Source organism: Condylostylus longicornis, unplaced genomic scaffold (assembly GCF_029603195.1).
Source record: "Condylostylus longicornis isolate FDR11 unplaced genomic scaffold, ASM2960319v2 ptg000110l, whole genome shotgun sequence".
Taxonomy (NCBI): Eukaryota; Metazoa; Arthropoda; class Insecta; order Diptera; family Dolichopodidae; genus Condylostylus; species Condylostylus longicornis.
This window is the reverse complement of record NW_026578078.1, coordinates 1,293,309-1,319,397: the sequence shown is the minus strand read 5'-3', so window position 1 is coordinate 1,319,397 and position 26,089 is coordinate 1,293,309. Positions and strand designations below refer to the sequence as shown.

At 26.6% G+C, this 26,089-nt stretch overlaps 4 protein-coding genes across 9 annotated transcripts in view; 1 reads left to right on the top strand and 3 right to left on the bottom strand.

The window, feature by feature from the left end:
• Positions 1–1,369, bottom strand: part of LOC129614489 (GATA zinc finger domain-containing protein 14-like) — a 66,100-nt gene extending 64,731 nt beyond the window's left edge. For 2 of the 4 annotated variants that reach the window (XM_055529100.1, XM_055529093.1), the window contains exon 1: positions 662–722. The gene's annotated coding sequence lies outside the window, so the exon portion shown is untranslated. Of the gene's footprint in view, positions 1–619; positions 638–661; positions 723–1,351 lie in introns of those variants that run through there. The other 2 variants (XM_055529096.1, XM_055529095.1) reach the window with 2 other exon arrangements.
• Positions 1,370–3,227: 1,858 nt separating this feature from the next.
• Positions 3,228–6,829, bottom strand: LOC129614555 (calreticulin). Its single transcript, XM_055529245.1, has 3 exons — positions 6,603–6,829; positions 6,355–6,459; positions 3,228–4,480 (listed from the first exon to the last, which is right to left on the bottom strand). The coding sequence occupies exons 1-3, from the start codon at positions 6,688–6,690 to the stop codon at positions 3,444–3,446; spliced, it is 1,230 nt and encodes a 409-aa protein (XP_055385220.1). The 5' UTR covers positions 6,691–6,829; the 3' UTR covers positions 3,228–3,443.
• A 295-nt stretch (positions 6,830–7,124) lies between these two features.
• LOC129614462 (tetratricopeptide repeat protein 21B-like) lies at positions 7,125–15,705 on the top strand. Of its 3 annotated transcripts, none has more exons than XM_055529058.1 (8): positions 7,125–7,270; positions 8,910–10,025; positions 10,088–11,239; positions 11,298–11,439; positions 11,504–11,756; positions 13,870–14,067; positions 14,145–14,385; positions 14,458–15,705. In XM_055529058.1, the coding sequence occupies exons 2-8, from the start codon at positions 9,075–9,077 to the stop codon at positions 15,505–15,507; spliced, it is 3,987 nt and encodes a 1,328-aa protein (XP_055385033.1). In that variant the 5' UTR covers positions 7,125–7,270; positions 8,910–9,074; the 3' UTR covers positions 15,508–15,705. The 3 variants fall into 3 exon arrangements, with proteins under 3 accessions (XP_055385033.1, XP_055385031.1, XP_055385032.1); XM_055529056.1 differs by lacking the exon at positions 7,125–7,270 and adding an exon at positions 7,633–8,205; XM_055529057.1 differs by lacking the exon at positions 7,125–7,270 and adding an exon at positions 8,260–8,772.
• Positions 15,706–15,976: 271 nt separating this feature from the next.
• LOC129614463 (proton-associated sugar transporter A) lies at positions 15,977–25,288 on the bottom strand. Its single transcript, XM_055529059.1, has 10 exons — positions 24,528–25,288; positions 19,989–20,251; positions 19,055–19,339; positions 18,891–18,992; positions 18,599–18,825; positions 17,959–18,431; positions 16,797–16,910; positions 16,641–16,701; positions 16,485–16,582; positions 15,977–16,426 (listed from the first exon to the last, which is right to left on the bottom strand). The coding sequence occupies exons 1-10, from the start codon at positions 24,713–24,715 to the stop codon at positions 16,294–16,296; spliced, it is 1,944 nt and encodes a 647-aa protein (XP_055385034.1). The 5' UTR covers positions 24,716–25,288; the 3' UTR covers positions 15,977–16,293.
• Positions 25,289–26,089: the final 801 nt, after the last annotated feature.

Sequence of the window (26,089 nt, the reverse complement as noted above, 5' to 3'; positions counted from 1 at the left end):
ATTCAATTAAATTTAAATATTTAATTAAGAAATTTACACAATTTAATTATTAATTAATTTTAATTCAATTAATTATAGCACATATCTGTGTAGGTATATATAAGGAAAAATATTTTATAAATATGATTTATAATTAAAAAAGTATAAACATATTATCAATTTCTTCTTTTTTTTAAATATTAAAAAACCACTTGAAATTTCCGTTACTTCTTTTTTTAAAATTTTGTTCACAATTTCATTAATAATTTTAAACTAGTTATACATATAAATAATAAAAATTATATTTTGTTAAATAATAATTTTTTGTGTTAGAATTTTTAAATTTCTTTGCTATTATTTCGAAATAAATGTGAAATAATCTTTACATATATATTTTCAAATTTAAATATTTGATTATTTAGAAAAATATAATGTAACATCCAAAATTTGAAATTAAAATAATTAAAAATTTATTTTCAAATATTTGTTGATTTTGAACAAGATTTTTGTATTTTGATTTCGAATTAAAGTTAATTTTTGTGTTTATTTAATAGATTTAAAAATGTATATATACGTATATAACTACTTTTTTTTAATTGTACATTTATATTTAAAAATTTTATATAAAAAAAAACTATACAGTTATAGTATATTTATATTTTGTTCTTATTTTTTTGTTAACCTTGTTTTTGTGTTAAAATTATATTAGAGTAACATATAATATTCTTATTAAACTTGAAATATCAACTCTTCACAATGAAAGCTCAACAGTAACTGAAAGCAGAAAAAAAAAATAACGATTTAACAGTTGCTTATATTTTTGCTTATTAACTTGTGTGTTGAGGTTAGAAAAAAGCAAAAACAAAAAAAAAAAGTACATATACATAAAAATAAACAAAATATAAACATAACTAGTTATAATAACTTATAAGTTATGTTTTTATATATACACATGTTAAAACATATAAATAACTGGAGGTTTTCATTTTTTCTACCTTTTTGTAGAGAAATATATATACATGCTTGTATATTTATATAATATACAAAATATTTACCAATTTTTCATCTTAACATGTATTTTCTAGACAGAGCTGCACAATATAGAATCAATCATACAGTCTGCAACCATATTAATAACCCAATTTATGGAAAAATAATAGTTCTCAAAACTCTATGAAATTATTAATAATTTATTGTTAATAATATTAATAGAACAACTGTATGTACATAGTGTTTGCAAGAATTAAAAAATTTTATCAAAAAACTCCAATGAGTAGTTTACGAAATCGTAAAATATGAAATAGTTTTAAAGTATATGAAGTTCCTTTAAAAAAATTTATTTTTGAAAATATGAGGAAAATTGTTACCAAACCCAAGTGGTAAGGCGCAAATATCGAATCCTTAGTGCATGTTTCACATGTTGCTACTTGTAAAAAATTATCATATAGAAAATACTTGATAGCTTATTCAAATATTAAACAACGTAAATGAATATTTTGTGACAAAGTGTAGTGCATCTTGCAGTATTTAAATAAAGTTGCTCAAAATTAATTATTCTATTTAATTTCCTAAATAAATTTATTTTATTACATGTATTTCGTTCAAATTTGTAATATGAAATGACTTTATAATCTTATTGCATTTTATATATTCATAATGCTTATGGTAGAAATTTTAGTACAAATTCGTTAAGCTGTACTATTTCCCGGCAATTGACTGTTTCAATTGCACACGTTACTAATTTATTTTAAACTCATTTTTTTAAGTTCATTATTCTTTAAAGTGAAGTAGATGAGATGAAATCTCACAATATTGTGATATAATAATGTAGGTGCATGCCTAATATACATAATATATTTATGCATGTAAATAGATATTATGTAGGTACATAATATGTAATTAAAGTTATCAAATATCTATTTATGCATGTTTTATAATGTATCTTTATATACACATACATGTGTATCAAAAAAGTTTCAATGCACCAAGCATGAGTTTTTTTATAGAGTAAAAATATATATATTTTTTGAAATTCATAATTCACTCTAAACTTAAAATATAAGGAATTAAAGTCGATATTTATGTATTGAGGATAGAAGCAAAAATTCACTGTAACTTTAAAAAATAAAGTTGGAAATTGCTGTATGAATGACCTTTACACAAGATGGAGAAATTGTTATAACAATTTCACAATTTTTTATAAAGTTCTTAATTTATTATAATGGTTATAATTATAGTTTAAAAAAGAGCACATACATATAACATAGCTCATATATATACTAAGTTCACAACCCGTTCGATATTAAAGTATCAACGAGCCTAATAAAGAGTACATAATTATACCTCTCTAAAATTTGGAACTGCTTCCTAGCCAGTACAAATGATACTGCTAATATATTATAGTTAAAAGTTTTTGCAGAGGCACGTTCTTCTATTTTATTGCGAATTTATGTTTGTACTTCCATTTTCCACACATATAATTAAAAAATTATCTAAGTTTTAAGTAAAGAATGGATAAAGAAACTTCGCAAATAGCAAAATACAAAATCTTTTACCTATTGATATTCTTGCTCCTGCAATTACGGCTTCTTTCATCCCACTGCTAATTTAAAGTCAAAAAACTAATTCAACTTTTGTGTAATTTACAAACCAATCGCAATTGTAAATAATTATTTTCTTGATCGTTCTTTTGTTTTAATACTCTCGGTACATTATTATACAAATATTTTCAGATATAATTACATACATACATATATGTATAAAAATATAGTGGTTTTTCAAAAGTGCAGTTCTTAATACTAGAACTGCAAAGCATTAAAGCTTCGCGTACAAATTCAATGTGAGAAATTCTAAAGCCCTGCAGTTCTTTTAAATGTTTTTAAATGTGATATTTTTGGATTTATTTAAAAATACAAAACTCACGGTAGGCGTATTCAAGTTAAATACACATATTGTAAATAAAAAGCAAAAGATTTAAATTGTAATGCGAAACTTTTAAATTTTTTTTATTTCTCCTTTACTAAATAATCAGTCATTTTACAAAAAAGATTATTATAATCGAAATGTAAAAACTTATTTATAAGGATCCAAATGTTTTTAAAAAATAGTGTAGTGATAAACGATTTTTTGGAACCTATATATTGCGCGATGTGAAAAAATAGCATTCGAAATCCAAAAACAAAAGAAAATCAATCGGAAAAACAAAAAGAAAAATATTTTGTATCTTAAAATTAAAATAATCAACATAATTTAAAAATCAAACGTTCATATATTTAATATTGTGATTCACTCTTTTTTTTCATATACAAAAATGTATACATATAATTATATACTTTAATCATTCATAAATAATTAAAAAAAGTTCTAATACAAATTTTTTCGCCAACAAACTCAAAAATTATTTTATTTTTAATTTAACCTAGTATCCTAAAGTTTGTTTTCGTAAACTATACGGCATTTTATTTCTACAGTTCATCATGTTCATTTGAATCATCAGCATCTGCTTGGCCAGTTGTTACATCATCGTCTTCTTTATCATCATCATCTTCATCATCTTCGTTATCTTTTGCGTCCTTTTTGGATTCTTCTTCCATTTTCTTTCTTTCCTCCTCGTCTTGAATATCTTTCATTTTTTTTTCACCTTCTTGGGTAGTTTTAACAGAACCGGCTACTTTGCTAGCGTACTCAAGATCATCAGTAATTAAGATATTATCGAAGATGGTGCCAGATTTTACTTGCCATAAATCGAAACCAATTGTGCATAATTCTTTACGTAAATATAAATTGCTATCCGGTGTATATTCAGGATTATCAATTTCTGGATGCTGCCATACTCCTTTATAATTAGGATTATCAATTTGTTTGGGAGTCCATTCTCCTTTGTATTCAGGATTATCAATCATTGCTGGTTCCCATTCACCATCCATTTCATCATCCCAATCTTCTGGTTTTACAGCTTCTGGATCTGGAATATGTTCTGGTTTGTCCCAATCTTCTGGTTTTTTATCATCTGGGTCAGGAATTGTAGCTCTTTCATCCCAATCTTCAGGTTTTTTTGCTTCTGGATCTTTAATTTTCTTTGGTGGTAAGAATGACCAATCATCTTCAAGATTTCCAGACTCAACCTTTTCATTATCAATTAATACTTCATATGTATTATCTGGTTTGACTATCAATGTATAGAAATGAGTATGTACATCATCCTTGCATCTGATTTCTTTATTAATTAAATGATTTTTGCCCTTATAACTGAAAATAACATGAACTTTTTTAGTTCCTGGACCACATATATCAGGCCCAAACATTATTTCGTATGGTGATTCACCATGCATATCAGTCTGGTCAAGTGAACAATCGAACACCTTAACATATCCACCACCGCAATCAATATTTTGTTCGTGTTTTACGGAGAATTGAATAACTAGAGGCTTATCTTTGTTTGTAAACGGTGCAAATTTGTGAGATAAAGCATAGAAGCGGGCGTCTTGAGATGTCTGTAAACCTAAAATGCAAAATAACAAGAAAAAAAAAACAAGTTAATTTTAATATTTCTTGATTTCGATTTATGTTCGTGTTTGTAACCTTATAGCTTACTAAGAATTAAAACAAAGAAAGTATCTCTTCACATATATGCATGTAAATTAAAAATTTATACTTTAACTAGTTTAAATAAATAATAAAAATGAAATATTATTAATTGCCAATATTAAAAAGATTTAATTTTAGACAACAAAAGAACAAAGCAAAGTTAAGACGTTCATATAAATTTCAAAACAACGCCATTAAATTGCGTTGAGAACAAATAATTTCAACATTTTTTGTTGAAATGTTAAATTTTTACAATGACTTGTACTAAATAGTATAATTATACTTATATGTAATCACCAAATACGTATATAATATACATATACTTATAGAAGCAATATATTCCTCCAAACATAAAAGTAGTAATATAAACAAAATTATTTAAGAATGAAAGTTAAAATATTGGTATATTTAAATTTAGAAAGAATAATTTTTAACGTATAGGTATATAACGACATACATATGAACATTTATGTATCAAACAATTTTGCTTTTCTTATATACGAAAATTATTTCTCTAGAAATACCCCTATAAACGGTAGATCAATCACGACTAAAAATATACGTACATATATGTAGATAGGTAACAATATATATAAGCATTTGTGTTGTTTAATTTCGCGGGTTCAATGCCTTTTCAAAATTGAAACGTTGCAAATAACAAGAATAATATTTAACAATTTAATTGTGTTAATTAAGAAAAAAAAAAAAAAACAAAATTCTTTCTAATTTAACATAAATATAAAATTTTAAATTTTATATAATATTTACCACGTACAAATTAAAAGTATTTACATAATTTTTTTTTTGCCGGTAAAATTTTCTGCTCATGTGGCAATTTAGTAATATAATGTATGTTTATTAGATAAATGAAAAATTTTTATTTTAAATTTTTTTATTTCTCGTATTTTTTTATTAGAATACAATTATATATTATCGTTAACATAATTAACAATAGTAGGTACGTGTTGTACTTATGAATATTTCCTAACTAAGTACTTTACTACACTATACCTAACTATAATTAAGTATATATGTATAAAATAAGTACAATATAGGGACCTAATTACAAGTGCATATTCACTTAATAATTAGTTATTATACTGTGCATGTGTACTAAGGAGGTAGGTAATATGTAAACTATGATAATATGTAAATTTTGATTCCTGATTGATAAAATACCAGATATGTACATAAATATTACTTACCTACCTACCTAAACGTACTTATAAAAATAAAGTAGTTAATTTGAAATTAATATTAGTTATAGGTAGCTAGATATCTAAATGCACGATAATGAATTATTCAATATGTATATATTTGCAAGCACCACACACCGGCATGTACTTGGGTAGATACAGCTTATGTCTACATTTTTTTTATTATACCAGATAACAATCTATAAATGAATTATTATTAGGTGAACTTAATTAATAATTAGACATATTTATTCGTAATATTTTCAACCACAATTCTTCATCAAAGTTAAAGCGAAATTAGATTTTCTAAAACAAAAATTTTTAATCGCTTCAAAACGTACGTACATATTGTAAAAAAAAAAAGTAGATAGGTAAGGTACACACGTACATGCACAAACTTTTGTACATATGTATGTATGTATATCGGTTGGTAATATAAACTCATATAGATTTTCATACGTAGGCAAAATTAAGTCTCCTACAGTGTTATTAAGCACATACCTTTGTAAATATTTAATTATTTTCAATTATATATTGTGAAGATGCAATTAAATAGTTATTAGTCAAAAGACACACATATGTATGTACATACCTTTATCTGCTTCTTCGTCATTATAGAACTTGCCAGAAGTTCTTACAAATTTTCCAAATTCTTTTCCTGGATGCTTGCTGTAAATCCATGTGTCTTCCCAAGAATCTGAAAAATTGTACATATTTAATTAGATTAAAGAGAAAAACTTATTTTTTTTAAACATATACTTGGATGAAACTATTTATACACCACGTCACAAAACCGGCTTGTATATTATTCTAATTAGCATTCATAATTCTTAAACTTACCATCTTTGAAATTTTCTTCATAATGTACTTTAGCATTACATGTGCATAAAAATGCAGCCACTAATAAAAGGGCTAGAGATGACTTCATTATATTTAATTAACACGTTTCTTTCTTAAGATTAAAAATTTCTTGACTAATTTAAATTTATTTTTTAGACACTACAAATCTGCACTTCGATTTGTTCACTTCTGCTGCCAACTAACGACTGTAAAAAATTTTCTAGTAACTGTCAAATATTATATGTATATCAACACTATTGAGCAGGACAGAAAATCTTGGTTAGTCCAATAAGGACTATAAGTGAAAGTGAAATAACCAAATGAAATTTTTCAAATACAAATGGAATGATCGGATTGGTTGAAATTAGCCAATGAAAACGTAACAACACAAAATTTAGTTTTGATTTTTCTCACTAGATGTAATATATAAAAATAGTGACATCTGTAGGAAAAACTCAATTTAAAAATAATTTTTTTAGAGTTTTAAAAATACTTTTAATTCAAAGTTTATAATAATAATATATGAGTACAGGAATCTACTCCGAAGCTACTAAAGAAATATAGTAGGTTAGACGTATATAATGATTAATTACAAAGAGAAATGAAATATATTCTAGAAATAAAACGAAAAGTGTAAAAAGAAGTAGAATAAGGAAAATAGGTTGTATGTAAGTATATTAATTATTCTAATCAATTTAAAATTCTTTTAAATATTTATTTCATATTATAATTTACATATATATTGTACATTTGTAATTTAATGTAACTGTAATGAAATTAAAACACTAAAATACTCAAATCTAAGCTGAGAGCTGCCATGTAGAACGCTGACCCGATTGGCAGGAAAAGATGACCTCCCCGATTCCATATTTGCAAGTCTACTCATTCAAAAGACCTAAAAACACTCCTTGCACATCTTTGTAAACTCCAAGGCATCATGGAATCTAATACTACATTATGGTGAAAAGTGGACAAAATATCCTACTCGCACCAACCAAGCGATTTCCCACTTAGTTTGTTAAGTCAACTCAAATCCCTACGTTTTATACTTTTTATAAGTAAAATACGTTTTTTTCATATTTTGGATGTTTCTCTAAAAATAAAGTTTTTACTTCTGAGGTTATAAATATTGTACAAAAGTTTTACAATAGCCAAACAACAACACTTAATTCTTTTTGTACTGTGAACTTAAGTTGCAAGCTAATTAGACAGCAAACTTTTGTCTATATGATCGGTATTCATCTGACATTTGGTACAATTTTCTTCAAAAACAAATTAGCGTACTTATGTTAATTGATAGCAAATATAACATTCTAATTTCTAAGATATTTCCCAAATTGTTCTTAATATATGTTAGCTTTTAAGATTTTTGTGATGTATTTAAAAAATCTGGTTCGTTTTATTAAATATGATATCTTCACAAATTAATAATGTCGAAACAATTGAATTAATTGACGATATAAAAGATCAAATCTTATATTTGGAAATTTCGCCTTACAAAGCATTTGTACAATACGAAAGAAAGGACAATTTTATTGGATTAATTCATGCTGAAGTTCCATTAAAATTGAGAGGCCAAGGATATGGCACACTGTTAGCAAAGGTAAGTGCTTTGAGAAAGTTTTAAAATGAATGTTTTAATTTTTAAGGTTTATAAAGTTTCATTGAATGTGCATTAGTTATGTAGTGTCGATAAGAATTTGCAAGTGTGTTTCTTGAATTGTTTGAAAACAGAATACATACATACATTCTTTATAAGTGTCAATGTCAAATTTGGAGGAAAATATCAAATCTACCTACACAATATTTTCAAAATATCTATTTATAGTAAATAAACCTTTTGTACATTTTGATTAGAAATATATTTTTTTTTTAAAGAAACCAAATATTTAAAATTTAAATAATGTTCTCAAAGCTGTCAAGCGACTTAATATTAAATAGAAGACTTTTAAGTAATTTTTCATCAAATTTTATCAGAAACTACGTTAAGAACTCTCCAATTTGCGATATAAAATTCATCAATGACGCGAATAAAAAAGAATTTTACGTTTTAGTTGATGGTACTAAAGCATTTGTCGAATATAGTAAAAAAGGAACCGTGTTAAAATTGGATCATACAAAAGTACCAGAAAGCTTAGGAGGTCGTGGTGTAGGCAAGATTCTGGCAGAGGTTGAGTTGTTGCTTTTTTACATACTATGAAATTTTTTAAAAATTATTTTGAATGTTTTGGATTAAAGCTATTTTAAATAACAACTATATTATTAATTAAAAATTATATAATAAGAAAACTTTGTTTTATTTTGCAGAAAACTTTTGAATATGTCGCTAAAAATAATCTGAAGATGGAAGTACATTGTGAATTTTTAAAAAGTTATTTAGAGAAACATGGTCAACATTATAAAAAATATCTAGTTTAATTGAGAATTTTATAAAAAAAAAATATTCGTAATTGTCAAAATATAAATAAAATAATGGATGAAGAAGATTATGTGAGTCTTATTTTATATTATGGACGCAAAAAATTTTATCACTCAATGCAAAAAGCATCTTTAGATGGTTTAGCAAAACATTCGAGGAATTCTTCTTTTCGCCTTTTTAATGGCTTTGCCTTAGTACTAGGAAATCGAGTACAGGAAGGTATAAGAGAACTTAATCCCTTAAAGAATGATATAGATTTTGCAATGGCATCAGTTTTGGCGTTAATTTATGGACACAAACGTTGTAATGTCATTGATAAAGAAGCTGTTATTAGCCTCGATGCAAAGTTGAAAGAAGAACGTAAGAAGTTGACAGAGAATTCTGCATATAATGCCGCATTATTTTTATTTTTAAGTGGCAAAATTGAAAAATCAAGGGAATACTGTGAAAAATCATTACGTCTTAATGCAGATTTCTATCAATCTTCTATTTTGAAAGCTTGGTGCGAATTGTACTTAAACCCTAGAGCAAGTAAAACTATTTTAGACGTATTTGAAAAAGCTCTAGAAAAGGGTAAAAATATTGATGCTTCTTTAGGACAAGTTTATTACTATCAGATATGTGGAGATTTTGAAAATGCAATTGCTGTTTTGAACAAACTTTCGATAAGATTTCCAGAGCTTAATATTCCGTTGACAGAAAAAATGGAAACTCAACTAGCTAGTTGGAATTGGGACCATAGTTTTGAAACTGCAAATCGAATAATAAATTTAGAACCTACAAACATATCTGCATTAAGAATTAAGGCTCTTTTACTAATATGCCGTGAAGGAAATATTAAAACTGGTTTACAGGTATTACAACAGCTATTTTCGGCAATAGAACGTGTGGAATTGAATAACTTAAAACTAATTTTGAGTGTTTGTCAATTATTTTCGCGAGTCAGTGGGAGAAACTCGGAAATTCTTTCATTGACCATAAAATATGTCGATAAAATTGTCCAGGTGAGTATGCCAAAATATAAAAAAAATCAGAAAATTATAAAAATTATTTTTACATCAAAAAGGCATCTCCGGGAAATGCGGAATTTATAACAGAACAAGGTTATGAATATATTTTACTTGGGAATTACAAGGATGCTGTAAAATATTTTCGTTCAGCTACTAAGGTTGATGATAGCTCAATTTATGCGCTTTGTGGTTTAACATTGTGCCAATTCGCAGAAAGCGGTACCACAGAACAAGTTCGACAGCAAATTGAGTTCTTAACAGAAATTCAAGGAATTGATAAAATCCCTTTACTTTTATATATGACCGCAAAAATTGCCGATAATGCTGATAAATCAATAAACTATTTGATTGAAGCTTGCGAAATACATTTTAAAAATTTGAAAACCATATCGTTTGGTCCCGAGTATCTGCAACGCTTTGACCCTGATTTTCTTTTATTGGTAGTGGATGAAATGTTGCAACATTCCCCAGTCCAGCAGCAACTAAAAATTGGTGTTACTATTTCCAAAGAATCTCTACATATTTCATTAAAACATTGTTTGAATATTTTGGAAACTGTTGTTAAAGCTTGCCCCGGTTTAGTAAAAGCAACATTTCTTCTGGCTAAAGTGCAATTCTTATGCGGTGAAAATTCGTTTGCATCAAATACTTTATCAAAAATTTTAAATGAAATTGATCCAACCTACGTGAATGCACATTTATTAATAGCCCAGATTCATATTCAACAAGGACAATTTATGAAAGGATTGCAAAACTTAGAAATTTGTTTATCCCACAACTTTAAAGTACGTGAAAACCCTTTTTACCATTTACTACACGGGATAGTTGAAAAGTCTCAACTGCAGTACGAAGATGCACAAAAAAGTTTCTTAACCGCTATGAACTTGATCGGAGTTAAAAGTGTCACTACATCGAACCTCAAAGTATCAACTCCTGTTAAGGGAACGGGAAAAACCGCGGAAAAACCAACTTTAACTTTGGCTGACAAAGTTACTTTATTTTTAGAGTTAATTGATACGTACGCCCAATTAGGTCAAAATTTGGAAAGTGAGAAATTAATGCAATGTGCGTTCGAAGAATTTTCGAATACCCCAGAAGAAGGACGATTAGCAATAGCAAATGCAGATATTGTTTTACAAAAGGGTAATGTTAATAAAGCAATAGAATTGTTAAAATCTATCCAACCAGGACAATTATACTACCTGCAAGTAAGCTTAAGCTTTCAGGTTGTATTATTTATATTTTAATTCTTATAATGAATTTCAGGCTAAAAACAGTTTGGCTAATTTATATCTTCACCACAAGAAGGACAGAATTGCATTCGCCCAATGTTTTAAAGAACTTGTGGAATATTATCCTGAGCCAGAGAGTTATTTAATGCTTGGTGATGCTTACATGTCTATACAAGGTAAAATAAAAAAACTCCAAATAATGTTTATATTTCCAATCTGATTTATTTAAAACGATTTTAGAGCCGGAATCTGCTATTAATGCTTATAAACAAGCTATTAGTAAAAATCCAAGTGATTCACTACTGGCTAGTAAATTAGGAAAAGCATATGTCAAAACGCATCAATATGCTAGAGCTATAAATTATTACCGTGAGGCCGTTATGAATCCGGATCATTCTATTTTAAAACTAGATTTAGCTGAACTATATTTGAAGTTGAAACAATTTGCAAATGCTGAAAAGACTCTAGTAGAAGATTTGGATTTGGAAAAAATGTGAGTAATATTGCACTTCATTTGATTAAAAACTGAATAATTTTTGAAAATTTATCAAAAAATCGAAATGTGCGCAATATAAATAGAAAATTTATTTAGTTAGTTATGTTTTTAATTTTTTATAATAGATGGAAAATTCAAAGTAGGAATTTCAATTTATATGACTAGATAATTTTATTTGGTTAGGATTTGTTGATTCAATTTGTGTCACAGGATTTATTACAGTTGCCGCCTTTGTCTGATACTGCCAAAATAATTTATTGTTAAGATCTATACTTTGGGTGATTTGTTGACTTCTTTGCAGCAATTGAGCATTGTAAATTCCCAAATATTGCATGCCAAAAGGTATCCCACCATTGTAAAGATATTGTTGTCGATTTGGCTGGTGTATTATCGAAGTATTAATGTGTTGCTGATGTATGATTAAGGATTCATTTAAATATCCCGAAGTAGCTGTATTTACATATGGAATTGATTTTGTTGAGCTAATAGGAGTTGAATAATATTGCACCAAAGAGGTTGTTGGGTAGTTTATAATAATATTTGATGGTTGATTTAAATGCATTGAAATTTGTTGAGATGAAATTATGTTCAATGGCTTAGGAAAAGCTATATTTGATTGAGTAACTTCTGGTAAAACAGGATATAAAGTATTTCTGGAAAATAATTTTTCTGATGTGCTATATAATGAACACTCCATATTTTCATGCCTTTTAATTGGAATATTTGATTTTTCCTCTGTATCATTTTGTATTTTATTGTTTATATGAAAATGAAATGTTGAATCAAGTGAGTCGCCAAATCCAAATAATGCAAAATTTTCGGCAGCCTTGTAAAAATTCGTTTGATTTTCAGAGCACTTGCAGCCAAAATTGCCATATACCGCGGTATTAACTAACTTCAAATATGGATTTGTATTTCGACTTATCATTTGTACTTTTCTTAAAAATTCTTCTGTGTTGTGTGTTTCCAGGTCATTTTTGTGAAAATTAATGGAATGTTCCAATTCATTAGTTTTATTTTCTTCAGTAGCATTATTTTCAGTGCAATTAATATATTGTTTATCTGGACCTGCTTTAAATTAAAATTGAATTTTGCAATCGGAATTACATATGAAAATATAAGTTGCATGTTAGTAAGAAATAAAAATTACTATTTCAAAAATTTTCGGTAATTCAAAATTTTTCGGTAAAAAATTGCCAAAACATCAATTTTAACAATTCTGCATGCTAATTGACATGCAAATCAAAAAAGAAATTCTACATTAATCGCAAGGCGCCTTAATGGTACATGTTTATATTCATTTTCCTACAATAATGTAAGAATGAATTTTAGAAACCAAATTTACGTATGTACATATTTGCTTGACTTGATATGTATGTACATTTATAAACTAAATTTTTTTTTGATATTTCCCATCCCCTGTGTTATTAAAAAATGGAAACTAACATACATCTGCACACATCCATATGTGTGTATGTAAATAAATATGCATTCCTTTTAAGAAATTGAATTAGGTGTTTGCAAGACATCACTAGGTTCTTACCGTGTTTTAATATACTTGAATCTTCCTCAGACGCTTTCATTATAAGCGGCTCCAATTTGACTTTGATTAGATGTTACGTCTAATATTTTTAATTTTGTAATTAATAAATTTTTTCTTTTGTTGATTGTTATTTCAAAATTTTACAAATTTTTAAAAGTAGATTTGATTTAAAAAAATACACATAGTTACGTATTCATACATATTTTCTTATTAAATTATTTGCTTATTAAATATAAATTTTACCATTTACTATCTGTCCATCCGCTTTTTTCTTAATTTCATGGTTACAACACTTTTGGATCTTTAAAAAATTTTTTTTCAGTAATGTTGGTTTACATAAATTCTTCTTGTATTATTAATTTATATGATGTTATCTTTGATAAAAAATTAAGACAAATATTTAAAAATTAGTAACAAATTTTATAGAAACCACCAAAGGAAGTAAACCAATCTTGATAATTATTTAAATATTGATGTGTTAATTTCACATCAATATTATTATCTCTCTTATCCTGATAAAAATGAATTTAATTATACAAAATTAAATTATTTTATTATTCTATTTAGAGATGAAAATGATATAAGCGTTTTGCAAATGCGTACAAAACAATTGCTACTGTTAGCTAGAATTCGCGAAAAGGCAGGAAATTTAAGTGCGTCGTTGATGACATTAAAAGAAGCACGCGATAATCAGTACCGAGTGCAAAAGCGGACTAGCATTGAACAATCTGGGAATTTGAATGAACAACATGAAATTTTGTCTAAGTAAATACGTTTAAATTATATAAATAGATGTTAAAAAATATTTACCTTGAATTTGATTTTTATTTTTCATTAAATAGAATTTGTGTTTTAATGGCGGAACAATCTATAAGTTTAAGAGAAAATGAGCAGGCATGCAAATATTATATGGAAGCTTTAAAATATACTCCTTCTGATATTGTGGTACTGGCATCCCTTGCTCGTCTTTATATGCAAATAAATCAGCTTGAACAATGCAAAGAAATGTGTTCACATATTTTACAAATTGATGCCAATAATGAAGCTGCCTCAGTAATGATGGCTGATTTGTCTTTTAGAAAGGTGTATATACATGCATTTTTTTTTAATGTTTATAGAAATAATACATCATTTTTGATTATTTTTACATTTTAGATGGATTTCGAAAGCGCTGCCTATCATTTCTCCCAACTTTTAATAGCTCAACCAAATTATTGGACAGCACTTGCCCGTCTTGTTGAAGTCATGCGTCGCTCAGGAACTTTGCATGAAGCATCTGCATTTTTATCCCGGGCAGAACAATCTTGTCCGAATCCACTTGATAACGCTGGATTAAATTATTGTAAAGGTCTTTTTGAATGGTACAGCTCCAATCCAAACAGTGCCTTGAAATTCTTTAATTATGCTCGTCGGGATGAAGAGTGGGGCCAACAAGCAATATTCAACATGATAGAAATTTGTTTAAATCCCGACGGAGATTTACCAAATACTAACGATGATATAGAAGATATGGATTTTAAAGACTCGCGTATAATGGCCTTACGAACAGCTGAACGTTTGCTTAAAGAGTTAAAACCCCGACCAGGGGGAATGGATAACGAAGCTGTTAATCATCGTCTTTTGACGAATTTCCTACTTTTGGCGTCTAAACAAAAATTTGAAATTGAGAAGGCGCTTCAAGATTTAACTGAAATTGCTTCACAAGAAGAATACAGAGAATTAGTTGGTCCTGTTTATGGTATATCTTGCGCATTTATATATATGAAACAAACGCAAAGAGCGAAAAATCAGTTGAAACGAATTGCTAAAAACACATGGAATTTCGAAGAGGCAGAATATTTGGAACGATGTTGGTTAATATTAGCCGATTTGTATATACAGGCTAATAAGTATGATATAGCGCAAGAATTCTTGCAAAAAGTTCTTAAACATAACAAATCATGTGCGAAAGCTTACGAATTTCAAGGGTATATTGCAGAAAAAGAACAGTCTTACAAAAATGCTGCAAGTGCCTATGATAATGCCTGGCGTTTTGGTGGTAAATCAAAACCTCAAATTGGCTATAAATTAGCACAAAACCATATGAAAGTAAAAAAATATGCAGATGCTGTCGATATTTGCCAACAAGTTTTGAAAATACATCCAGATTATCATGCTATTAGAAAAGACATAATGGATAAATGTCGAAATAATTTAAGAAACTAAATTAAGCTTAAAACTCACAACAAAAAGAAAAACTGCACAACACACTACTAAACACTCACTTTAAATTATGTGTTCGCTACACATAATTCAATTTTTTTTTGTGATGAATTCCGTCCAATTATATTTATGTATCCTATACAGCACAAGTTCTAACTTGAAAAAAAAAAAAACAAAAATAAAACTTATATTTTAAATTTTAATTTCAAGTTTCTTTATCCTTATTTAAGTTAAAGTTCTTGTTGGAATTATTTTAGGAGGCACGTGCAGACAAAAAATTCTGTAAGTTGCGCTAAGTCTATAAATTTACTAAAAACTTGAATTTAACGAATTCCTTTTAAAAAATCATTTTATTTTATTTAATCGACTGTTTGACAAAATATACCGTCTACACGGTTTTCTCACTTTTTTCAAAGGTTTCGTATATGCTAGACTGGGAGAAGCCTTAGCTATGAAAAAATTAATTCAACCATTTAACATTATAATAATATTCGAAGACAATATTTTTATTTTAATATTTGCCATTTAAAATTTCAATAAATATGTATATGTATATTAATTTAATAGGTACATTAGTTAGTAATTTATGTTAATAAATGTTTTCACAAATCCATAGCTAGGCATCAAATAATTTTTTTTAAACAAATACATTTCTTAAGTTTAATAGCTTTACAATATTAATACTTTTATGTAACATGAACTACAAATGTTATTAATTTAATTTAAGGACTCACATAACAAATTCATTTTCGTCGAATTGAACAATAACAAAAATTGCTTTGAAATCGGTTATAAATCCAAATACATTATTTGAGTGGCTGATACTGCTCCGCAAAGTGCTAAAAAACTAGCTACGCTAACAACAGCAGTTGTTGTACCGGACATTGTTACAATTGTACCCATACATAAAGACAAAATGAATCTAAATATAAAGTAATCTTTGTATCTAAAACAAGAAAATTAAAAAAAAAAAGATTTACTGTGCCAAGAAAACCATTGAAGATACAATTGCTACGTCAGTGCCCAAACCCCTGACATCTCCACCCAATTTACCTTCCCCATCTGCACCAATTTCAAACTAAAAAGTAAGAGTATTAGGTAAAAACGATTAGATAAATTCATTTGAGTCTGCTTACAACTCCTTTTGAATGATATCTGGCCACTAAAAGATAAGGCATCGTAAATAACGTTGAATACCTATGAAAAAAAGTTACTTATAATTTTGTAATTTTCAGGTTAAAGTTATTTTGCAATTTAAATTATTAAACTTAGAAAATCAAGCAAATACTTACATGACACCAGCAGTCCAACTGAAAATTATCACGCTAAATTTACTTCTTGTAAAAGCCATTAATACCATTCCACTTGAATAAAACAATAATCCTCCAATATACACAGGCTTTGCACTGATAGATATCGAGGATTAACAAACATTAATGTGATTGTATAAAAAACAACATAAATTATTTTATTTAATTTAAATGTTTTTAATATTTCTAAAACTTAAAATGAACAATTATGTGTTTTGGAGAATAAATTAAGCTAAATTTTATTAATTGTTGCAAAGTCAAAAATAAAAATAAATTTCATATTTTATACAAATAAATTTATTGCCGTATCGTTATCGAATTGTTTTTTAAATAACAGTTTCAATTACCAACTGTGTAGCTTAACCTAATATCTAATTGTGTAAAAAGTTTATAAAAATTTTGCTACCCATTGTAATACTGACATTCCGTGACTTCAACAATGCGCTTACAACGTAAACTTTACAAAGTATCACATTCCGAAAAGTTAAGTAAAAGCTGTTGACATTGTACAGCTTTCCTAAATGCATTCTATACGTAGTGGATACGTAAAATAAATGTAAATTGGGTTTCGAAAAAATTGAGCACGCTTTTCTTATACATACATGTCACATAAATCTTGCCTGAAATAACCAATTAAATAAACTAGTACATATTTTCAGCAATAAAGTGCTAGTTATTAAGTTTTTTTTCCTAATTTCCGCAAAAAAATGCTATGTTTTTAATGATGTAGCAACGTTTATTCAAAATTAATACTTGCACAGAACTTTAATTGAAATTTTCAAACAAACGCCAAAGTATGTACATATTAATATTGTAAAAGTTGTATTCCAAGATGTATCAAAAGCTTTAGCAGTTTTTTTTACAATGTAAAGGTATTGAAAGCTCTGAGATGGTACTACAATTGTATTAATACCGTACTTAAACTTTTTATAAAGCATTATTGAAGTCACGGATTTTGGGAAACCGCTTATTGTTCAATTAAAGCATTAAAAGAAAATTTTTAAAACAATTGTTCAGGGTTTTCTACGACAGGCTTGCAAACAAGTATGTATACAATTCATAAAAAATATAATTGTCTTATCAATAAAGACAATTAAATTAAAATTAAATTTTTATAAATGAAAATAGAAATAAGGAAACTCACGTAAATCTTTGTATTAATTTTTCTATTATTAAAGAATAACACGAACACGATAATGAATACATTGCCATTCCCCAGCATCCAAAACGTACGCCTTCTTCATATAACATTTGTATTGCTGTTCCTTCTAACGCTTTTGGATCTCCACCAAATACAGCTTCACCAACAAAATCCGTAAAATATAATGAATATGAAACATGTGCCATCCAGCAAAAAAGATTTGTCAAACAAACCATTCTTAGTGAGTGGGGCATATGAACAATTGAAAGTAAATAATGTGAAAGAGATTGTACAGCAGCTTCACCATCATTTTCATTTAAAATACTATTTCCAGTATTCTGATTTAATCCACCCACTCCACCACCATCATTTAATGGTATTTCTGTTTCATCGTTTGTAAATGATGTTTCATTTATGTTTTCCCCAGGGACTTCTGCGTATTCTGACTTTACAGGAAGATTTAAACGTTGCTTTTTCTTCAAACAATAAACAAGAGAAATTATTAAAAGGAAATAAAGAAAAAAATTATTAAAGAACATTATATTTAATACCCAATAAGAACAAAATTTTCATTTTGAAGAAGAAATTTTAACTAATTAAAAGAAATAAAACACATTTTTCCATTAAGCGCAAAAGTTTTTACCATTTCCAAATCATCTGCATCTCCTTCATCTTCGAATGCTCCGTACATAATAGTATCGCGATCTAATGGTTCCCCTTCTGGGTTAGCAGCACCACCTTTATATTTTGGATTTGCAAGAACCCACAAAGGAATTTCCTTAAAACTAGTTATGGTAGATACAACACAGGCAATGAAAATGAATGTTATTATGGTAAAAACTGCCTTTACATGCCCACCCAATCTCCTTCCTATATATGTAAAGAAATATCGTTAATAATATCATTTTATTAACTTAATTTTTTTATGCATTTACCAATTGTAGTATCATCCCAATTAATACCTCCCATTGAATAACCGAAAAAACCTCCTAGTCCAGCCATTATAGTAAAAGTTGAAAGTCCTTTAGCGTGATCATCTATACAAAAATATAAATCTTAATGAATATGAAATATAAATCTGTGAATTTAATTTAAGAACCTGGAACAGTGACATCTAGTAGATAGGCTCTAGATGGACTTTGGCAGGCATCTGCATCAAAATCTAATAAAACAGTGCCTATGATTGTAAATAATATTCCCCATGGATGTGATGTTTTTGGCACTATTTCAATTTTTGTATCAGAAGCTGAAGTTCGATGTGGCGATATATATATATTATTCACCGTTTGGTTTGTAGTTAAGTTCATTGCGGAAATTTGCATATGTGGATCAACATCGCCAAATAAATAGCCAAGATTTTCACCATTCGGTACCAATAATAAACCTAAATTTTTGTTTATTAAAATATTACGTAATGTTCATTTAAATCAATGTAGGCCACATTGATATATCGATATATGTATCAAGTTACATATTAAAATCTCTAAATCAACGTAGCTCATATTGATTGATACTACTTCAGAATCTTAATAGCTAAATTTGTTAAAGCTCAAAATGGAGTGAAATATATTGTTCATTGATACTAAAATAATTCACATTTAATTGTAAAACAAATTGGATGACTTCAACATTCAGTTGTAGTCATACACTTTACAATACAAAGCAAGCTGAAAATTCGAAGGGCAACCGATAAAAAGAGGATAAAAAAAATTGATTATTCTTTAAAAAATTTTTTTTTATATTTTCACTATTAACTAAATTGTTATTTATCAATTTGTATAAATTAAATATTGCTGGTTCGTTTAATAAGAGAGCTATGTGATTCTATTGGTAAAAATTTGATTGATTTTGTATAGGGAAAATATTTTATTAATTAATAGTTAATAATGAATTGTTATAATTAATAATTAATATATTAAAAGTTAATCATTAATTAATAGATAATATTTCATTGTCTTTTCACATATTACAACTATGTATGCATTCGTAACCTGGTAAGATTTTAAAAAATTTTAAAAAATATTTATTCATACCTAAAAATACACCGATTGAGAGTAAAATAATAAAAGGACGTCGACGTCCCAAATTTAATTTACATCGATCGCTCATTGAACCGAGAATTGGTGTTAAGAAGAAACCAACTAAAGGCGATAAAGCCCATACCAAAGTCATATGCTGATGTTCAACACCAATTTTTAATAAAGTTGGACTAACAAATGCTGTTTCTGCTGCATACGAAAATTCAATTCCCATTACAGCCGCTGAGACTCTAATTAGCTCCAATCGGGTTTTGCGTCTGTGTAATAAACAAAAAAAAAAAATAAAAAAAGATTAAATTTAATAATATTAGTACGTATGTTTATGTATATGTTGTTATATATATATATACAATACATATATATTTTTATCTTTTTATATATCAACAAAAAAAATGTTACTTAGAAATTTATATTCTACGAGTATATAAGAAGATAAATAATAATAAGAAAAAAAGGAGGCAACAAAAGGACAAAGTTTAAATACTTTTAGAATTGCATTATACGTATATACATATGTATATATTATAATATAGGAACAAAATCTTTTAGCATTGACTCGAAATATCCTGATGTTAAAATTGAAATATTATATGAATTTTGTTGTTTGTATTTTTTCCTATACTGATTTATAAAAATTGTATATTGGATTATGCTAATTTTATTACAAGGGTATAAATATTTTCACAATAATGATATTATTTTACAATAACAACATGATTATATATATATATATATATATATTATAAAATATTATTTAATTTAATGATTTATTTTATAGGTTAATAAGGACTTTTTTCTTTAAATTTGTATCAATATATTTTAATTTAATATAAAACTATTTGAACTACATGATTTTTAAGTAATATTAAAGTTCTAGTTCTAAGGAATAAAGATTATAAGAATATAATTTAAAAAATAAAATTACTTTTAATTTTAGCTAAATATTGCCAGATCTTATGTTAAATGCGAAGTTTCGTGGTTCGAAAGAAATAAGAGTTGTTGTTTAGAAAATCAAAGAAGGAAATTGAAAATTTTACTCGTTCACGTATAATATTATTTTATTTTTTATGGTAAGAGAAGAGAATGATCTTAAAAATCTTAAAAATTTAGATTTGGCAAAATAACGGTTCTCAAATATATCAACTATTATTTACAATAATTACTTTGACTAAAAGCTATAAATAATTATGGCATTATCTTGGATTTATGAAATAGTTTTTTTGCTATACTTCCAGAATCATAAAAGATTTTTCAACGCTTGATAACATAAATAAAAGCTTAAAGAGCACGGCATTTTAAATTTTATGAGAAATTTTCAGGACGAAAAGTAAAAAAATGAGAAAAATTGTAATTTTCATGAAAAATCAAATAATATGCTACTCTTTTTTAAACACTCTATCAGTACTTTCAAAAACTGTTTGTTTGAAGCTTCTATTTTTTTCAAAACGGAAGTTATAAGGAAAAGAACTTAGGTATATCAAAACTTCGCCAAATTTTTTTAAAATCCCTGTAGCTCGAAAACGGTTCTTGTTTGGCACTTTGTTTCGAATAAAAATAACTTGTTGCTGAATCACCCTGTATATATATAATTTAAAGGAGTTGTCATTAATTGACAACAAATATACTAATATCTTGAAATTAATAAATACGAGTATTACACACTTCATATTATATTATGTGTATATATGTATAACAAAGTACAAATTATATAATCGTATTATTTTAATATATGATTATAATATTATTGCGATTTCTTTCTTTATATTAAAATTTGTATTAAAAATTCTCATTTTCAAATGAAAGCAAAATGTATAGGAATTTGAAATTTTTTAAATATAATAGTTTATTATTTATATAGAGTTACGCATATTGAAATTGCTTCATTTTGTATTTAAATTATGTAAACAAGATAACCTGCTTTGTATGCCATCTGTGATTTAATAAACGTAATAATGCTGGCAACAAAAAGATGTGTTTTAAAATGCAAGGGTCATATTGTCTTTGAACCCATAGCGCTATAAAATAATTTTAAGAAAACTTCGTCTAGTATATTATTTCAGAAATCCATACGTAAGATAGGTTCTTGAAAAAAATTAACACATTAATTAAAAATTAAAACATTAAATTTTTCAATACTCTTAATTTAATTTATTTTAAGACCAGTTACTAAAACCTTTACTATATGGCACTATTTTTATATAGGTACTATAGATTTTTAAAGCTTCAGATAGTGGAAAAAAATTTCTCTTACCGAAAAAATCTGTTAGTGTCTAAAAGCTGTTACAATTTTAGACTCCTACATTGTATCAAAAATTAAAAAAAGCACTTTTAGATAACGTTAATTTTAACGGTAATTTTAATATCAATAATACTATACTGCGGTAAAGGAAGCCAGCCTTTCTACTTTTCATATTTGCGCTTGTAGAATTTTAAAAATTTATGTAGTTTCGTTATAAATTATAGTCAAGAAATGACATTTGTAGCAAGTATGAAATGAAAAATGGCATTTGTAGAATTTTGAGGGGCTATAACTTTTAAAGGGAGGGGAGATAGGTAAAACTTTAAACTACAAAAATAAGTTTCTAGTAAAGATCTATTAATATATAAAATTTCAGCTTTTTATCTTCGTATGTCTAACAGGCACACGGACAGATGGACGGACAATGAAATTAATAAACTTTTATTCCGAATTTTTTTCCGAAAGTGCTAAAAACAATTGTTCAACACAATCATATACTTTTAGATGAAATCGAAAATGTGTAAAATTCACAATTACAGTTGAAGTACGAAAGAAAAACAATGCAATTCAGAAAAATTTTAACTAATGTTTTTCGATTTCTAACAAAATACGCTATAATTTCTTTAGAAGAACCAGTGACATAGGCAGACTTTGTACCAACTAAACTGCAGAAGTATGAAATGATTGGAGTCCAGTTTGTGGAGAAAAAAAATGTTTTTGACTATAGGTCGTTCATATGTTCTGCAGTTGTATGAAGCAATTTTCTTTGTTTACTTCTTTAAAAACTTAAAATAAAAATAAATAACTACACATTATTATTGCTTCGTTGTCAGGAATTTTTAAAGTTTATATTTATTATATCATTTATGGACAATATATTATTTCGAATTTCCTTAGCTAAGGTATTAGTATAGGTACTATTTTATTTGAGTTTACATCTTTTTAATGTGAAATCGTAGGAGACATTTAGTATATTTAAATCAAGCCAATTGTATAAGAAATGGGAAAAATAAATCTGTCATAATAAAAGTTATTGATCGAATCTTTAAACTTAATTTCAATTACTGATTTTGGTAAAGAGATGAATTTGCAACATAGTAAAATTCATCAATATTAATCATAAAACAAGTTATTCATTAATGTTCAATTAACTTTGGCGATTCAACATCAATCAGAATATTTTTCTTGTATTAAACCTATGTATGTCTTTAAGTTGATGCACATATTTATGAAGAACTCTTATTGTAAGTGTTGTTTTTCTATTAATAACGAAGATCAATGCGATTTTCATCAATATGTATAGTTTGCATTATTGTATGTACAAGAAAATTTCCATTGATTAGTACTGTTTTAAAAAAAATCATATTGAATTAAAAATTGTCCTTCTCTCTTGAAAAGATTTGTATTTAAAATATTAAATCTAAAACAAAAATAAGGATAAGTGCATAAAATATTTTATAACAAATTGTTATACTAAAATTACATGGAAAATATGTGAGAAAATGAGAAAAAACGAGAAAAAAAATAGAGTTGACCTTGTCAACTCTGTGATACCCGTACGAATTTGTTATCCTATGTGCGAATAACTAATGTGCCATAACTAACTATGGGGCAGACTATAACTTTAAGTTGCCGTATTACCATAATAATTTATGCAAAATTTCAGTACTATGTGTTTTTCAAAATACTGATTGTGCCAAACTACTATTGAAGTTGTATGGCAGGTACCAGAAGGAACCAAGTAATTTCAACGACTTTTATATGACGCATTAGCCCTACTAATATATTCGTTTGTGTGAAATTTCAATACCACAACTTTTATAGTTTCTGAGATATAGCCAAATAAATTTTGAAGTTGTATGGCAGCTACCCGAACCGGTACCCCGATCACGTCAAATTTAAATAGGGTTCTGGCACTTACTACAATAAACTATTTGTGAAAATTTGGTGAACTTAGCTTAATTAGTTTTTGAGTTATCGTTCGGACGGACGGACAGACAAAGCTAAATCAACTCAGAATTTGACGCTGATCAAAAACATACACTTGAGTCTATATCTAGCACCGTTATTTCTTAGCGTTACAAACGGTAAGGCAAATTTAGTATACCTTTCGAACATACGTTCGTACGAGTATAAAAATCGTTACCGTTTTTTTTTCGTATTTATTGTGTACATTAAATATACATATAAAAAATATATATGTTTTTATAAATACATTTCTACTATATCCATATATATATATATGAATATATAAATAGATTTTTATAGTTTGAATTGAAAAAATTATTTTATACCTGTATATATGAGAAAAATCTTGATCAGCACTAGCATTTCCTTTTAATGTTCCTAATGCTGCATTTTTAGCAGCTTCAGCTAAATTTTCTGGATGTTGTTCACGAAAACTTGCAAAACGTTCTTTGGCATTGTCACGAAACTCATGTAATCGCCCTTGCCAACCTTGATAATCATGAAGTTTTTCCATAATAATTTTATATTTTGCAACTTTGTTTTACAAAATTTTTATTATTTATTTACAAATTATTTTTAATCTTAAAATTATTTATTATAATAAGTTACACATGTATGTTTTAAATAACTTATATAAATTTTTGGATTTCTAATATTTTTTCATGGTTAATTTGTATATATAATATGTACTTTTATGTATGCATATGTACGTACTTATGTGACTATTTTCCTATTTTGATATTGAATACATATTTTTTTTTTATTTGTCACATGAAAATTCTAAGGTTAATCTAATTAGTGATTGAAAGAAATTCAAAAACATAGAAGATAAAAAAGTATGGAAAATTTAAAAAAAAAAATTTTTTTTTTTTGCATTTGGAAAATTCTTTTTAAAATATTTTCTAATAATTTGCACTCTTATACCATCGTTACATTCACTTATTATTTTTTCAAATATTATAGATGTAAATTATTAAACAATTAATATTTAAAATATTATTAATTTACTTTTATTATGCGATATTAATATCGAAAAAAAAGTTCAATATTCAAAAATATACGCACAGCATATTATACACGTCTTATCATCCGGAAATTAAAAGAATGACTTAAATTTACTCATCAAATTAAAAAACAAAAGAAAAACAATTCAAATATCAGGAAAGCTTTTTTATTACAAATTACTAACATACAATATAAAAAATACAAGTATGAACAAAACAGAGGAAAATGTGAAAATTATAAAATATAAAATTTTTCCAGTCAATAAAAAAGAAAAAAAATAATTGTTGCATACTTTTAGGGGCGAATATTATATTTTTGTACATAACTAGCGATTCGTAAAGTTTTGAATTTTTTTTATATTTGTGGGGCATGCGTTTGTAATAAAAGTAAATAAAAATTGCACATTTTTAACACAAAATAATTTACAATTCCATGATTACATTAGTTTCTGAGTATTTGTTGAATATAATCTACAGGTGGTTGGTGTAATGTTCTAATGTATATGTGTATGTAAATTGCTCAATTAAACAACCAAAAAAAAAAAAGAAAATATTAATGATGATAATGAAATGTGACATTTTGTAGTAAAATTTATTGATACATTTGTATATATATACACTTATAATATATTGTATGTCATGTATAGACATACGTATATGTTTTTGTTTTATATTGTTTTTGCTTTATATAATCTTTTTATATTGTTTGCTTTTGTTACCGCACATTGCATATTGTATTAAGTTTTATATAATACGAGTACAAGTCAGTGTACGTTATATAATTTCAAAATAATATTTTCTATGTACATATGTTTATACATATATAAATGATATATTTAAAAGCTGTCTGAATTTGATCAACATATATATACATATACAGATAT